At 24.6% G+C, this 16,894-nt stretch overlaps 2 protein-coding genes across 7 annotated transcripts in view; one reads left to right on the forward strand and one right to left on the reverse strand.

Moving 5' to 3' along the window:
* Nucleotides 1-680: 680 nt before the first annotated feature.
* Nucleotides 681-16,056, forward strand: LOC107993168 (uncharacterized). The gene is made up of 16 exons (XM_017049438.3): nt 681-1,047; nt 2,987-3,278; nt 3,401-3,586; nt 3,677-3,876; nt 3,969-4,125; nt 4,196-4,522; nt 4,650-4,794; nt 6,505-6,643; nt 13,105-13,260; nt 13,597-13,885; nt 14,126-14,311; nt 14,392-14,591; nt 14,804-14,960; nt 15,050-15,376; nt 15,513-15,657; nt 15,735-16,056. The coding sequence occupies exons 1-16, from the start codon at nt 913-915 to the stop codon at nt 15,877-15,879; spliced, it is 3,186 nt and encodes a 1,061-aa protein (XP_016904927.2). The 5' UTR covers nt 681-912; the 3' UTR covers nt 15,880-16,056.
* Nucleotides 15,905-16,894, reverse strand: part of LOC107993144 (titin homolog) — a 66,919-nt gene continuing 65,929 nt past the window's right edge. For all 6 annotated transcript variants that reach the window (XM_062077054.1, XM_062077056.1, XM_062077053.1 and 3 more), the window contains one exon: nt 15,905-16,832. In XM_062077054.1, coding sequence (XP_061933038.1) covers nt 16,588-16,832 — 245 coding nt within the window. In that variant the 3' untranslated portion in view covers nt 15,905-16,587. The remainder of the gene's footprint in view (nt 16,833-16,894) is intronic.

Raw genomic sequence — 16,894 nt, forward strand, 5'->3', positions numbered from 1 at the left:
TACTTGATATTAATATTTTTTATTATTATTTTGTTTCGTATTAATGTAATAAATATGTAAAATTATACAATAATCAATATAAAGTTATATATATATTTTTATATATTTTATATAAGACATATAATATCTAAAAATATATATAAACAATATTAGAAATATAAATAATGAAAAGATATATAAAAAAGATTATGAAAGATTGAAGTAATTCTAGCGATAAAATTACTCTAAAATAACAAGTTTACTTTAATAATTTGATGATTTCAATTTCAATCAATATCGATTGATTGAAACTATATCATTTTAAACATCTATTATAATATAAATTCATTATTTAACGAATTTGTATTATATAAGAATCATTGAAATCGTTTAAATTACTATTATTTTTTACTTAGAATAGAAAAATTAAAAAAAAATCAAAATTATTTTCGAGAATTTTTTACTTATAGAAAAAAGATTTTTTTCACATTATGGTTCTTTTTATAATATGCACAAAAAGATAAAGTTTACATGAAATATATGAAGTATCTTCATAATTCTAAAAATAACGAAAATAGAAAATAATGAAATTTAATAAAAATTTTGCCCCACTCTATAATCCCTCTCCCCACTCGATTTCTAAGTATTCTAAGTATTTCTACTTTCAATTCTTATCTTCTATTCTGTTCTTATATAACATATTAAACAAACTTCAATTTGATATATCTATAAGAACAAATGGGAATTATATCTTATATCTTTTATGTAGTTCGATAGTATTCCTTATATATGTGCAATATGTCATAATCTTTCAATATTTTAAAATTTTTTCTAAATGTGAGATTATAATTTGTAATATTAAGAAAAACATATTTTCTATTAAATGTATAAGTTTATGCAGAAGACATCGAAGTAGAAGAAACTTGGTTAACAATGAGCAAACAAATAGTAACTGTAAAACAAGGGAAATTAGGAGGAGCAGTACTTAAAAGTGCGTTAGGATCATTGTACATCGCTTTTAGAGAAATACCTTTTGCTGCTCCTCCTGTTGGAGACCTCAGATTTAAGGTATATATATAATATATTTTATATTTTATATTGTTTCACATTGCTAAAGCTTATGATAGTAGCCATATTTCAAACATTTGTTACAAATTTGAGAATAGAATTTTATTTCGTATTAATATATATAATATATATTATTATGTATATGTATTTAAATATAACATAATGTATATGTTAATATTTAATTATATTATTTATATATTTATCATAATAATATTAATTAATTACAAAAACTTGTAGAAAATTTATGAATTTCTAATTTAAGATATTTAATATTTCAAAAAAATTTGAAAATTCAATTTATATCTATTTACAGTTATATTACTTAGATGTTGATTATGAAAATATTTATGTTTCCATATATCATCATATTTAGAAAAATATATTTTTGAATTCATGACAACAAATTATTTATATTCAGAATATTTTATAATTAATGATACAATTAAATACAATTTCTATAGGCAGAGAAAAAGTAAAAATAAAATTCTCTTTAAAATTTGAGGCTTTTTTTCGAATAAAATAATTTTGAAAAATTTTTAAGTATCAAAAATTAAAATTGATTACAAATTAAATACGAATAAATTATTGATTAATTTAAGTAAAAATAAGCAAAATATAAAATAAAATTTTATTATTTATATTTTTTTGAAATTGTATATAATCAAAGAATTATAAATAAGCGAATTTTCAAAACAAAAATTTTTAAATTCCTTGAAAAGTTATTTGTAAATAAAATTATTTTATATATTTTTATCTTATCTTTATATGTTAAATTGTTGCTAATTTATTTTTATTTATTCTAAAAATATTCAAAAAAATAATTTTATTTATATTTAAAAATTTTCAAACTTCAATTTTTTATTTTATTATTATTTATATTATTTAAAATTTAATAAATAGACCTATGTTATGTAAATGATGTTTGTATCTTGATAAGGAAATATTCATTGACGCATTTCTGAAATTGTAATTTTTTATGTACATTTCAAAATAGTATGTACATTTCAAAACAAATTGTAAAAAAAAAACATTTCAAAATAAAATTAATTTATTTTATTTTTAAAATTAATTGTTAAAAATAAAATTAATTTATCACAGAATTGTTTTAATAAAATTTAATCTTATCTCTTGAATTATTTTACATGCTTTATATTAAAAATTTATATTTATAGACAAGATTTATAGACTTTTTTTTTTATTTATAATTTATCAGAGAATTGTTTTAATATAATTTAATTAATCTTATCTCTTGAATGTTTTTATATTAAAAATAGACAAGATTAGACATTGAATTATATTTAAATATTTGTAATTTTTGATAAAATGATTTCTTAACATTAAAACTCATAATTGATTTGATAAAATGATTTTCTAATTTTAATTTATATTTTTGCAATATCTTTTTTATATAATACATTATAATATATATATATATATACAATATAATATATATACATTATAAATATATATATGTAATATAAATCGAAAAACATAGAAAAAAAATAAATTTTTTGAAAATCTCTTTCAAAATGAAATTTATCCAATAATTTGATAATTTTAAATAATTTAGATATTTGATATTTTAAAAAAAATTTAAAAATTCAGTTTACACTTAATTTACAGTTATATCATTTGGTATTAAGTATGAAAAGGTGATCATGAAAAGATACATTGAGTATGAAAATATTTATGTTTCCATGTATACATCATATTTAGAAAAATATATTATTGAATTATTCATAAATAAAATAATAATATAACTTCTAATCTAATAATCTTTATTAATGAATTTTCGATATATTATATTTTTTTTGTGATGAAGAGCAATATACGATTAATACGTTCTCTGTCATTTCTAATCGCTTATTAATTTTAATAATTTACACTATATTTCTAAATAATATTTTTAAATAAGATTTTTAATTTCTCCTTAAATTAGGATCCGCAACCACCTCAGCCATGGACTGGTATCAAGGACACCTCCCAATTGAAAACATATATGTGTTCACAACAAGAGGAGGTTGAACCTTTCAAATTGCTCGGCAATGAAGATTGTCTTTATTTAAATGTTTACACTAATTCACTTAATCAATCGAAACCAGTTATGTTTTGGATACATGGTGGCGCATTTGTAGTAGGCAATTCAAGTTTTCAGGAAGGTTCAAGACCTGATTATTTACTCGCGAAGGATGTCGTTGTTGTTTCAACTAATTATAGACTTGGGGCATTCGGTTAGTTTCATTTTGCTCATATATATATTTTCTTTTTTTCAAATTTTAAAAGTGTAAAACAAAGAAAAACAACAAAAAAATATTTTTCGCTTAAAAATTTTAAGGTAAATTTTAAATTTAAGGATTTTTAAATCTTGGCCATCGAGTCGCGCCAGGAAATCAAGGGCTGAAAGATATAATCGCTGCTTTGAAATGGGTTAAGGAAAATATTTCTAGCTTCGGTGGAGATCCTAATAACGTTACCATTTTTGGCGTCAGCGCTGGAGGAGTTTTAGTTCATTCTTTGCTTTTATCGCCATGTGCACGCGGTAACAATCAATTTCGATTAATTAATTTTATGATTTGTCTAAAAAAACGAAACTAATTTAATTAATTCTCTTAATGGAATACGGATTTAGGATTATTCCACAAAGCGATTATGCACAGTGGATTGATACGATGTTCTTGGGCCATGAATCAAAGTCTTCCTGAACGTGGTTTTAAACTGGCCTCTCTTCTCGGAAAAGATTCCTGTGATCCTGAAGAGGTGATCGAATTTCTACGGACGGTGCCAGCTGAGGATATCGTCAAAGCTCAAGCTTCTATTCTTACGCGCGAGGCAAATAATTTTTTTTTTTCTTTTAAATTTATATCGCGATTATTATCAGCAACGAATTAAAACAAACGAAAATTTCCTATTTCGTCTTGTAGGAATCGTTATCCCATAATCTTCCGTTTGGAATCAATAACGACGAGGTAGCAGAGAATCCTGTATTACCAGAACCTATCGAACAATTGTTGAAGAAAGATGCGAATGTCCCAGTCATAATTAGTTACACGTCGCACGAGTTCATTATGTTTTTGAAAGGTGAATTTTGTTTAGAAATATGAAATCATAATGCATCTATATTATTATCGTTATTTTCTATTATCTTCAGATATAAGCGAAAAATCGATGACCACTTATAACGAATATCTACCCTCACACGTGAAAGCTTTGGGCTCATTGAAGAAGTTAGAAGATGCGGAGATCAAAAATTTATTCAATGCGGTAAAAGATCGATATTTTGGGGGAAAATTGATCGATAAAGAGAAATTATACGGTCTGTCAAATTTTATGACGGATACGTTCTTCGGTATCCCTGCCATATTAACGTTAGAAGATCGAGTGAAAAGATTAACTGCGCCTAATTACTTTTGTAAATTTTCATACATTGGCAACGAGAAAACATCCACGGATCTCCTAGTAACGCGTCACATTTCTGGTGAGGCTGTCTTTTTGTTTTTTTTTCAATCTATTATTATCGCACAATTATCGCGGTATGCTCTTTCTTATCAAAAGTAAAATATGTAATTTTTATATTAAGATATTAAAAAATTTTAAATTTTTAGGGGCATCTCACGTGGACGATATCGCATATTTATTATATTTACCGAGATGTAAAACTGAAAATCCGAATCCACCGGCGGTTGGAACAAAAGATAGGATCACATTGGAACGAATGACTAGGATGTGGACCAATTTTGCTAAAACGGGGTAAATGTGAATTATGATTTTAAATTTTAATATTAATAGAGATATTTTTAATGATATTAATAGAGATCAGAGAAACAAAAAAAATTTATATATACACAAATATTTAAAATTAAAAATTTATTTATTAAACTTTAACAAATAAAGATCCCTAATTTTAAGAAATTCAAAAACTTTTAGAATATGTAAGTATTACTTGTAAGTATGTGTTACGCAATTTTTTTTTGCTATTCAAAATTATTTTAAAAAGATGAAATCAATTCGCAAATAGAGAAAGACAAAAATACAGTTTCCAGATAAAAATTGTTTCTTTTTATAAGGATTATCGTCTAATGAAACATTTATTAATTATTTATTAAAATAAATAAATTAATAATTTTTTAATAAATTTATTTTTCAAAAAAATAGTTTTACAGAACAAATACTTTTTATTTTTAATAAGTATATATTGAATTTTCAAAAATAGGATAATTAATATTATATACTTTTGTCTTTTATTAATATCAATTAGATAGGAATAGAAAAAAAAGAGAAAGTTATATATTATAATTATTTTATAAGATTTTTTTATTTTTAACGTAATCATCAAACTTTTTTATTCTTTTATGCATGATAGGATAGAAAGTACATTTTACATGTATTCATACAAGTACAATCTATTTTTATTTCGAATGTTTATGTAACTTCCATAATCTGACATAAAATTAACTAAAGAATTATTTAATGAGCGATTAGCAAATACAAAATTTCGAAATTTTATTACTGAATTCTTGGATCGATCATTGTCTATCTATATTACAAAATAGTATATATCTTTATCAACATGTAAAAATATTTACATTACGTTAAAAAAGGCGTAGGAATATCTATATATAATCGTTTGATGTATAATTCGTATATTTGTACAAAAATTTTCCTATGTTTTTTAAAAAATTTCATCACCATGAAGAATAATTTATAATATTATTCATGTTACTTTTATTCAATTATTCTTCATTAAATTCCTTTGTTATTTTATATTTAAATATAAAAAAGAAAGATAAAGAAATTTTGACAATTTACGTTATTTTAATAATAAAAAAATCTTATAAAATAATTATATATATAAGTGTCCTTTTTTTTCTATTTCCATCTAACAGGAATTATAATATATATATATATATTAAATTTCTCTTTTAAAAATTTAAATACAACAAAGCTATATTTTATATCATCGCACAGTTATTATTTAAATTGTTAAATCTTCATTTTTTTGAAAAACAAATTAAACAAAGATTTATTAATTTATTTGTTTTTAAATTATTTTTAATCGTATAATTAATTAATAAATATTTTATCAGACAATATTCTTATAAAAGTTGATTTTAATTTGATTTGCGTAATACATATGTACATAAATACTACATATTCTCCAAAGTTTCGTAATTTCTTGAATTTTTTTCTTTCGTTGTTTTGTTCGTTAAATTTGCATTAGATGAAGCGATACGAAAATAAAGTCAAACAATTTTATCTCTTTTATATTATCTTATCTTGTTTTCTTCTCGTTTTAATTAATTAAATTGCTAATTTAATAAATAAATCTCAATCGAAATTTTTATATATCAACATTTTATCAATCGTGTTTTGAATCGATTTTACAAAAAAAAAAAATTATAAAAATGTTCTAATATCCAGTGAAAAATATAATTAATATATTTTGTATGTTTAATTTAGGGAACCTACTTCGATTCAAGACGAGTTTGTTAATACCAATTGGAAACCTGCAACGGCGAATGATCTTTGTTATTTGGATATAGGAAATGAATTGTGTCTATTGCCTCTTCCATCACATCTTTTATCATTCAAATTATCTTAATGAATGAAAAATTAATATTTTTCAAATTTTAATTTTTTTTCTTTCATATAATTTTAATTTTATATATAATTTACGATAATATGTACATGTATTAACTATTTTCTTATTTTGATTAGACATATATATATATATATACATATTTAATACATACACACATATATATAAATAAGAAAGTTTTAAAACATTATTAGATTTATATTTAGATTATTTTGATTATCAATACTTGGATACTTTTTATATGAAGATTATTAAACATCTTTAAAAGAATTGTAAATGATAAGATAGATTTTTTTCATTATATATATACAATATGTTTTGTTTGAGATAATTTTTCAATCACGTAATGAAGAAATATATTAAATGAACAGTTATGAATATCGAATGTGCAACAAACGATTATTAATTATACGATAATTAATTATAACATTTATGTCTTTATATACTATTATATTCATAAGATAATAAATACTAACATTGATTTTTGTTATGGATAAGGTAATATATTTTATAGTTTAATTATGTTGTTTTATTCTTTCATCCAAATTTTCCCACTGATATTAAATTTCTAATCGTCTGTTAACTCAATAAATTAGGAATGAAGCGATATAATTCATAAGTGACTATAAATTGATATGATGCTAGCAATTTTTTCAAAGAAAAAATTTTTATTACGTTCAATTAATCAAACGTTCAAATAAAATATTGCTCTTACTCAATACCTTTTCGTCAATATTATTTGTATTTTTATCTACTTTTTTTTTTATAATTTATCATTATACATTTCCATTTATATCAAAACTATGAAGCAAAACTTTATCCTGTTATCATATTAATTGATGCTTTATCATATTTAGTTACAAATTATGTATAACGTAATGATATTTTAATTAAATAATTTATTTCTAAATAATAGTTATGATAATAATCGAAAGATTACATTATCGATTTCATAAGTTGTTTATCTTTTGTGAAATTTTTTATTAAAGAAATTTAAAACTTACAATCTTGAATCTGAACTGGCACAAAAAGCATCGGCCAAATTAATGAATATATCTGTCCACAAATGATGAGATGTTTTGAAAAATTACATTTTTTAAAAATGTATTAGTAATAAATTATAAAAGAAGGATTATTTCTATTTAAATATCCATATATAATTTCCTTGATTAATCAAAAGCTTGTTTTATTTTGGATTTATATCATAATAAATATATAATAGGTTCTTTAAAGAATCCAGATTTGATGATAAATTTTAACGAAAAACATTGTGGTCGTCCCAATCCAATTATAACTTCCGTTTTTTATTAATTTTTGTCATTTAATGAGAGTCAATGGCAGGATCTAAAATCATTCTTGATGTATTATATATATTATATACTTATTATATACTTATTATCTTACTTCGAGAATGTAATGGAATCATATCAATGTACAATAATGCAAAAATAATGCAAAAATGAAATGTTAAAAAAGCAATTCTAACAAAAATTATAGTAATGTGTTCATTTAATATATTAATATTTAATAACGAAATACACATTATTATATAGAATTAATTATATATAAAAAATAATAAAGCAAACTATTTTTATGTTCAAGTGACTAAGCAATTTACAAAGAACATTCTAATAATATGTAAACTTAGAAAGTTGATAACATTGCAATTCATAAGAAAATACATAACACTTTGTAAAAAATAGATAAGCTCGTAATGAGGCATTGCCAAGAGTATCATATCAAAAGATTTTGATATGAGAGATATAGAAATTAACGAAGACTCAAAACTAAAATTTTATATTCAGATTTTTTTTCCCATTTCTTAAAATTTCAGATCATTTGAAAATATTGTTTTTTTCATATTTTTTTTGACAGATTTTAATCAAGATTTATCAATTATATTATCAATTAAGAATCGATTAACTCTTGATTACCTCTTGATTTAAACGATAAATGTTAAATTAATCTTTTTATATTTTATTTTTAGCATATGTATAATATGTACAAATTTATTATTATATATTTATTATAATATTATATTTTTGTATTAATTACATACATTGATTATTAAATCATGCACATTGTTAATATGTCATTTACTATTTTCAAATGTATTCAATGTATTCATTATTCAAATATGTTTAAATGTATTCAATATTTTAACGATTTATTATAAAAAAGTATATAATTTTAAATTATAATTAAGTTTATAATTATATTTTATAATTATGTTTGATTTACAATAAATAATATAAAAATCAGAAACTAGTAAATTCAAAATAGAAACATTTGTACAGTATAGTCTTTCTCGATCTTTTTATTATTCCACTATAATCCTTTTTTTAAATAATTTTTCCATTTTATCGTTAAAAAGATAAACGAATTAGGAGAAAGATTAAAGTAACATATTTTGTATCAAATTTTTTTTATAAAAAGTGATATTAAAGCGATAAATGAATTAGGAGGAAGAAGTATCGATAGCAGTAATGTACTTTTTATCTAAAATGCTTTCTTAAAAAAAACGAAATTGCTAATTACTTATAATAAAATTATACAAAATATGCTAATAGAACTTCATCTGTACATTCTTAATAGCGTGTCTAAATACTTATCTTTTCTCAATATAAATATATTACGATAACAAAGTGACCAGATCAAAAAAATTAACCTGACATTAACAAATTGCAATAAATGAGAGAAGTTTTTCATTCTTATCATTATAATTTCGGAAAAAAAATTCCAAGAATTGGAACTAGATAGATAATTCTCAAACTCGTAAAGAAGTAATTTTTAATTCATCTATTTTACATTTTGAATTTTGATCAATCTGAATAGAATAAGCAGGTAATACACATTATTACAATATTAAGATATAATAAAACAATCTATTTTATTTGAAAAAATTTCGAAAATTATGCGGTTATATGTATAATAATTGTCCAAAATTGTTTTGTAAGAATCATCGAAATCGATTCGTTCAATTTGTTTGTAAATAATTATATCTAATCTTGCTAAACCGTTAGAGAAGTATAGACTGTAAGGTATAAAATATGGTAAATTGCTTGCCGTAGTCGTATCGCTGCCATTAGTTATATCGTAGACGAGGTGTAGGATAGATTCAATATTTAAATTTCGTATGATATATTGACGTATATTTTAGCAGAAATAAATGTATAATAAAGTTCAAAAGAATCATATTTCGACATGTATTTCACTTGACTTGCATATAGAATCATCGAGGTGAAAGTGAATAAAAGTAAAAAAAATCTGATTTTTTTTATTATATTCTCATGTATTTGCAAATTGTATGTGTATTTGTGACGTGTATGTATTGTGTTATACGCATTAAAAGGTTTGATTTTCAAGATTTTGACTTATATTAGATTTGAAACATTTGAATTTGAAATATTGAATTTTTTTAAGCCAATGGAGCAAATTGTAAATTTTGTAAATTTTAACTATTAATTAAAAGTTAATTTTAAACTTGTTATTTTTTACAATACAGTAATAAAAATTGGTAAATAGTATATATATATAAAAGTATATCTTAGCAGAATTTTATTGATTAAATATTATTACGCTTTAAGTTCATTATAATTTCGATTGTTCATTCGAATAGTTGTTGCATATTAAGTTATTATATATGAAATAATCAGTTTTTTTACCAATTTAAAAAAAATAATTCAAAAGTAGAATAATACGTGTTGCACATCAATTTAAAATTTAAAAATAGATGAATATAACTCGTACATTTTTTATTTTATCAATAATATTATAAAATTCAATTCAAATTTTTTTGGAAATTTGTATAAATATGATGACACAGCATTATTTGTTTAACGAAGCAATTTTTTTATCGATGAAAAATTTCTTTGAACGAAGAATCCTTGAAAGTTTTTTTTTTTCAATTTTGGATACAATTTGAATGATTACAATATTTTTCACGACAAAGTGATAAATCATTAAAAATATTTTGATTTAAAATTTTGCTCCATCTCATACTATCAAAAAATTATCATATAAAAAAGTTATTATCATTAAATATATAATAGTTATAAAATATCAATCAATTTTAAAAGAACAAAAAAATATTGAAATTTTGAGCTTTGATTTCATTTATATCGTATTGCAATTACAATGCAATTACAATTTTAATATTATTTATTATTCCACATTCAATGTATGAAGCATTCAGATTAATTATCGAATAATATTTATTTTATATTATTTATTTTTTATTTCATATTAAATTTTTCTTATTTTACAAAACTATAGTGAACAAAATGAACGAAATGATATTTTTTTTCCAATGCTTTCGTTGTTTTAACAATGAAACAAATTTAAAAAAAAATTACGTCGATTGTTGTCAAAATTGGAATAATTGGACATTAAAAAAAAAAAAAAATAATAATAATTATTCGTGAAGATATCAATACGAATCGGCCATGAAAGTTGTTAATAATATAACAATGTTATATATGTTATGAAATTGATATATTAGATAGATATATTTTTAAAATTCAAGATTTTTTTCTTTTTATCATCGACGTATTATATGAAAATTATATTCAATTTGTAAGTGAAATTCATATATGATTTTAAAATTATTTTTACAATCATATAAAGACCATATTTGTCAACTCCAATCAATCAATTTTTTTGATAAATTATTTCAATAATTTTTTTTTTTTTAAGAAATCATTCTTCTCGATAATATATAGATAATTTCGCAATTTCTCGATAAACTGAAAATTCAAATCTTGAAAAAAAATCTTGAAAAATTTCTTCATCATTTTATCGGTGTGATTCATTCCAAACGATAATCGGTTTGTACAAATCTAGAATATGGGTAAATAAGTATTTTTTTTAGAAATCTCGGTATCGTTTGTCGAGATAGTTTTGAAAATGAATTATTCAAATTATTAAATTAATCAAGTTTGGGATATTTCCAATAATGTTATATAACTATAAGAATCAAGCTTGAAATTATTTATTAAATACAAGAGTATCACTGCTGCATAAAATGAATTGAAATACGCAAAAATATAAATTCAATTCTGAAAAAAAGGCTTCGAAGTAGCAATATATATTTATTACACATGTATCCTTTTATGCAAAGAAAAAAAATAATAACGTTAAAAAAGTTTACGATATAATAAAACTTTTAGTATGGTGTATTAAATGCAGACGAGACTAATATATTGAATGCTGCCTATTCAGATGTTAAATGCTAATATAATAAGTGATATAATTGTCTTTTTTGTAATAATCGATGACATCATAGAGATATCGACGTCTCTCCTATAGATATTGTCCCATAAGTTTTAAAATTTTAATACTGCCGATCCTGGACAATGATGCTTCATTTTCGAGAAAATCAAAATTTTTTTCAAAATTTATTTTTCATTAATTATATCTTTTTCAATTGTTTTTCAATTTTTATCCAATTTTTCTTTCTGCTTATTTATTCTTTGTACATGATATCGACATCATTTTCAAGAAAAGTATTTACAAAATCAAGTAAATATAATTCGTCTTTTATTTTTTGCATTTAATAACATTTATTTTCATTTGATTTTCATATTTTTTTGAATATCTGTTTGTAATAATCATTATTATTCTCGTGTTATTTTTTTTTTTTATTTTATGTACTTATTCGAATACTTAAAGTATCACATCTGTCTTATTTGTGTTTTAATATTTGATTGTAAATACATTGGAAATCACAGTTTATTACTGTTGGTTTTCTAATGTGTTTCCGCAGTAATATTTTTTTTATTTGGTGATTCGATGTTGATGTCGGTCGTCTACGTATTTTTTTTCTTTTTTTTAACCGCCTAACTATTTTATATCGCCGAGTATTTTGTCATAATTTCGTTTCACTTTTTTCGACATCATTATGTTCTATATTTTATGTAATTACTTTTTTTTTGCAATTTATTCAGTTTTTTATTTACTATTTTAAAACCTTTACAAGTCGGTTATATGTCCATTTCACAACAGAAATGGACAAAAAAGTGCGCGATAAGAATTAAAAAAAAAAAAAAGATAAATAGATTATAAATAAGAAATAAACGGATATCTTTTGATCCAGTATAAATTGACATTAAAATTACTTGATATTCGTATTACTTGGTTGGTTGCTTGCTATATAAGAGGCAAGTTTTATTGTATATATAAAACTCGATATTTAGATAGTTATATTTTTATATAAATACAAGATTCGAGATTAATCTAATCTTACGTATAAGTACGCTTACTAACAGTTAAATATTCTTACGAATTATAAGTAATAGTTTGTTTTAAGGAATCCAAATTTAAAGAAAAATTAAAACAATTTAAAATATGCAATCTTAAATTAAAATTATATAAAATTAAAATTAATTCGAATCCGACTTTCTGTCAAAACGTGTGAACATTTTTTTACGAAATAACAACAATAATCGCAATAATAATAATTGAATAAGAAATTAGTGAAAAAAATGAGTGATTTGATAGTAATCGTACGAGAAGGCAAATTAAAAGGTGCGGAACTAGAAAGTAGCCTGGGCTCTCGATACATAGCTTTCAGAGGAATACCTTTCGCTGCACCGCCCATTGGAGAGCTCAGATTCAAGGTACGACAACAATTTTTTTTTTAACAATAATTTCTTTCTTTTTAATCATCATTAATTAAACAACTAATTCTATCTTATGATTCGAATTTTATATATATTACGTAATTTCCTCCTTGAATTGAATTATTTTATGCTAGAATGCAAAATATATATATATATTTAATATTAATAAATTATTTGCCATTGGAAACGAATTGAATTTTATTTCAACGTCGAATATTTATTGAAATCTAAATATAGAGTTTCGAACTGTAATTGCGATATCATTTTAATCAAGATTATTAAAGATCACCAGTTTAATTTGATTGTAATTTTTTTATCAAAAAAAAAATATAGGACCCACAACCACCTGAACCATGGACAGGTGTAAAGGACGTATCCGACCTTAACGAGCACATCTGCTCTCAGATCCAAGATGTTCCACCATTGATTATCGGCAACGAGGATTGCCTGTATCTGAACGTCTACACTAACTCCCTTTCGCAATCAAAGAAATCAGTCATGTTCTGGATTCATGACGGTGGATTTACAATAGGTTCTTCAAGCTATCAACACTTCAGACCTGATTATTTGCTTGCTAAAGACGTTGTCGTCGTCACTGCTAATTACAGGCTCGGAGCATTCGGTCAGTTTTCTCGATTATCCATCCATTTATTGGATTACAGTATCTAAAATCATACAGATTCGGGTGGCCTGATAACTTTTGAATAATTTCTCTCTGTTGGATGCAATTGGATTATTCGAAAGAATCGGGCCGCTCGAGAATTCAAGTATCGGTCTATTATCCGTTCAAATGAAAAGAAGTTTCCAATTGTTAAAAAGAAATGATTCAGTCAAAGAGTTTAATTTTCGTATGTATTTGAAGGATTTTTAAATCTGGGTGACAAAGTGGCGCCAGGTAATCAAGGATTGAAAGATATAATCGCGGCGTTGGAATGGGTGAGGGAAAATATTGCCAGCTTCGGCGGAGATCCTGACAACGTGACGATTTTTGGGGTTAGCGCAGGAGCAGCTTTAACCCACGGTTTGCTAATGTCGCCGCGCGCAAAGGGTACTTGATCGATCTATTCAACGAAATCTTTATTCATTAAAGTTACGTTATTAGCTCAATTGCTCGTTCTAATATTTCAGGATTATTCCACAAAGCGATCCTGCAAAGTGGATTGATGAAAAGTTTTTGGGCGGTTAATCAAAGTCTTCCCGAGCGTGGCTTTAATTTGGCCAAGTATCTTGGAAATTTGTCAAACGATCCTGTCGAAGTAGTCGAATTCCTGCGGACAGTATCAGCTGAGGATATCGCAGGCGCTCAGACTGCTCTCCTGTCCCAAGAGGCAAATATATTCTTTCTTGTCCTCCTAATCAAAATTTTAATTATTATAACGAAACTTAATATTTTCTTTTTATTTTACCAAGAATAGAAATGTTGACAAGTTTCTGTTTCGCAAAAGCTTTTTCCAAGCTTCTTTTAAACAAATTTGGAAGAATTTTAAAATAATCGATTTCACCTTTAAAATATATATATATTTTATTTGTTTTTTTTTAGGAGAGGTTAAGTTTTAATCTTGCTTTTGGAATGAATAGCGACGAAATAGCGGAGAATCCTGTTTTACCAGAGCCTTTCGAACAATTAATCAAAAAAGAGATAGATATTCCTGTGATGGTCAGTCATACGTCCAACGAGTTCATTATGTTTTTGCAAAGTAATTTTTCATTTAAAAAAGATAAATCAACTATAATAATAAAATTATATCTATATATTTGCAAAAATATATATATTTTTCTTTTTCAGATAAAAGTGAACAACTCATACGGATATTCAATTTATATTTATTGACACATGTGAGAAACTTAGGATCATTAAAAATGTTGGACGATGAGAAAGTTAAAAATTTATACAAATCGGTGAAGGAGCGTTATTTCAAGGGGAAATCGATCACCGCCAACGATTTCGATAAATTGACGGAATTTTTAGGCCACGTTTATTTCGCCATTCCCGCGATCATATGGCTGCAGGATCGAATAAAAAGGGTAACCTCGCCCAGTTACTTTTGCCAATTTTCCTACGTTGGCAATGAGAAAACACCCACCGATTTGCTAGTGAAACGCCAAGCTTCTGGTAATATTTTTCTTCGAATTATTTATTACTTATATTTAATTGACAAATCAATTTCTTCTTTTAAAAATTTGCGATATTTAAGACCATCAACTCGAGAAAGAAATTCATCTATATCGTATCAAATGATTTATCTCAGGAGCATCTCACGTGGACGACATCGCGTACTTGTTATATCTGCCGAAGTGTAAAGTTGAAAATCCGGATCCACCGGCGGTTGGAACCAAAGACAGGATCACGTTGGAACGAATGACCAGGATGTGGACGAATTTCGCTAAAACGGGGTAAACATGAAACACACGATCGTGAATTTTGAAGTGGAATATCACTTCGACTGATTATATATTTTTTTTAATTCCAGAGATCCCGTCTCGATTAAAGACGAGTTTGTCAATATCGATTGGAATCCCGTATCCACGGACGAGTTCTCTTATTTGGACATTGGGGAGGAGTTACAAATTTTCCCCGTCCCAGAACACTTATTATTCTTCGAACAAGCTTTATAATTTTTAGGATTGACGGAAAAATCGATTTGTTGAATTTTTATCCCATTTTATTTATATATATATATAAATTTAATACATATATATATATAAATACATTTTTATAGTACATTTTTAATCTTTGCCTTCTTGCCTTCGCAGGATGCAAAGGATGTAATAAATACACTTGTTATACTTCTACTTGTCTTGTAAAATGTTATTTGACAGCTATTTACACGCATCGACTAAGCAGACGAGTCTTTGATCTCGTTTCGTTTGTGTATCTGACACGAAACTCGAAATCGTCAAACAAGAATCTACGGAGAAGAAAATGTAAATCTCAAAAAATCGAGTCTTATTTTCGCGAATACAAGATGAAAGTACAGCGTGATTATACGTTTTTTCTTAAATTAAATACATTTTTTTTTCGTTTTCTCGTATCATACGAATATGTGCACGTTTTTTTTACTTTTTTTTAAATTAACTTGTCTTAACAATATACGGTGCGTTTCGAGATTTAAAAAAAAAAAAAAAAGAAACAACTTACTTTATTACGTATATACTATATTTCCCTTAAGAAAAGAACTAGAAAATTACACTTTCAAGTGTAATAATAGGTACCGCGTAGAGTTTTTTTTTTTTCAGTCGAACGATTTTTGAATATCCCCGAATTATTTTTACTCGCCAACAATATTTTCGATCCTTTCTTCCTCTTTTCTCAATCCACTATATCTATTTATTCCAAAAAGCGAAAGCCTTTTGTATCCTCTCGTTATTCGGTTTCTTCGCTGCCGTGGCGATCGAGGGATAAGCGCGTTCCGACATTTGTGGAACGTTGCCGGATGACTTGGATGCCGCAGCCGCAGCCGCCGCCTCTTTCTCGAACAATTTCGCAGTACGACTCACGTTTCCGGTCGGGACGAATTTGCTACGAATTCTTCCGATTAATAACCTCGGGTCCTCAATCTCGCCGGACGCTGAAAAAAACACAAGCCGATCTCAACGCTTCTTTGATCCTTTGATCGAACGTAATCGAATC

Source organism: Apis cerana, linkage group LG7 (assembly GCF_029169275.1).
Source record: "Apis cerana isolate GH-2021 linkage group LG7, AcerK_1.0, whole genome shotgun sequence".
NCBI lineage: Eukaryota > Metazoa > Arthropoda > Insecta > Hymenoptera > Apidae > Apis > Apis cerana.

What these genes read in the sequence shown, in the direction of transcription:
- LOC107993168 (XM_017049438.3), top strand. Translation starts at nt 913, where the DNA reads ATGAGCAAACAAATAGTAACTGTAAAACAAGGGAAATTAGGAGGAGCA. An exon ending in TTTATCGCCATGTGCACGCG is followed by an intron (nt 3,587 to 3,676) that starts GTAACAATCAAT and finishes ATACGGATTTAG; the next exon opens with GATTATTCCACAAAGCGATT. An exon ending in AATGTCGCCGCGCGCAAAGG is followed by an intron (nt 14,312 to 14,391) that starts GTACTTGATCGA and finishes CTAATATTTCAG; the next exon opens with GATTATTCCACAAAGCGATC.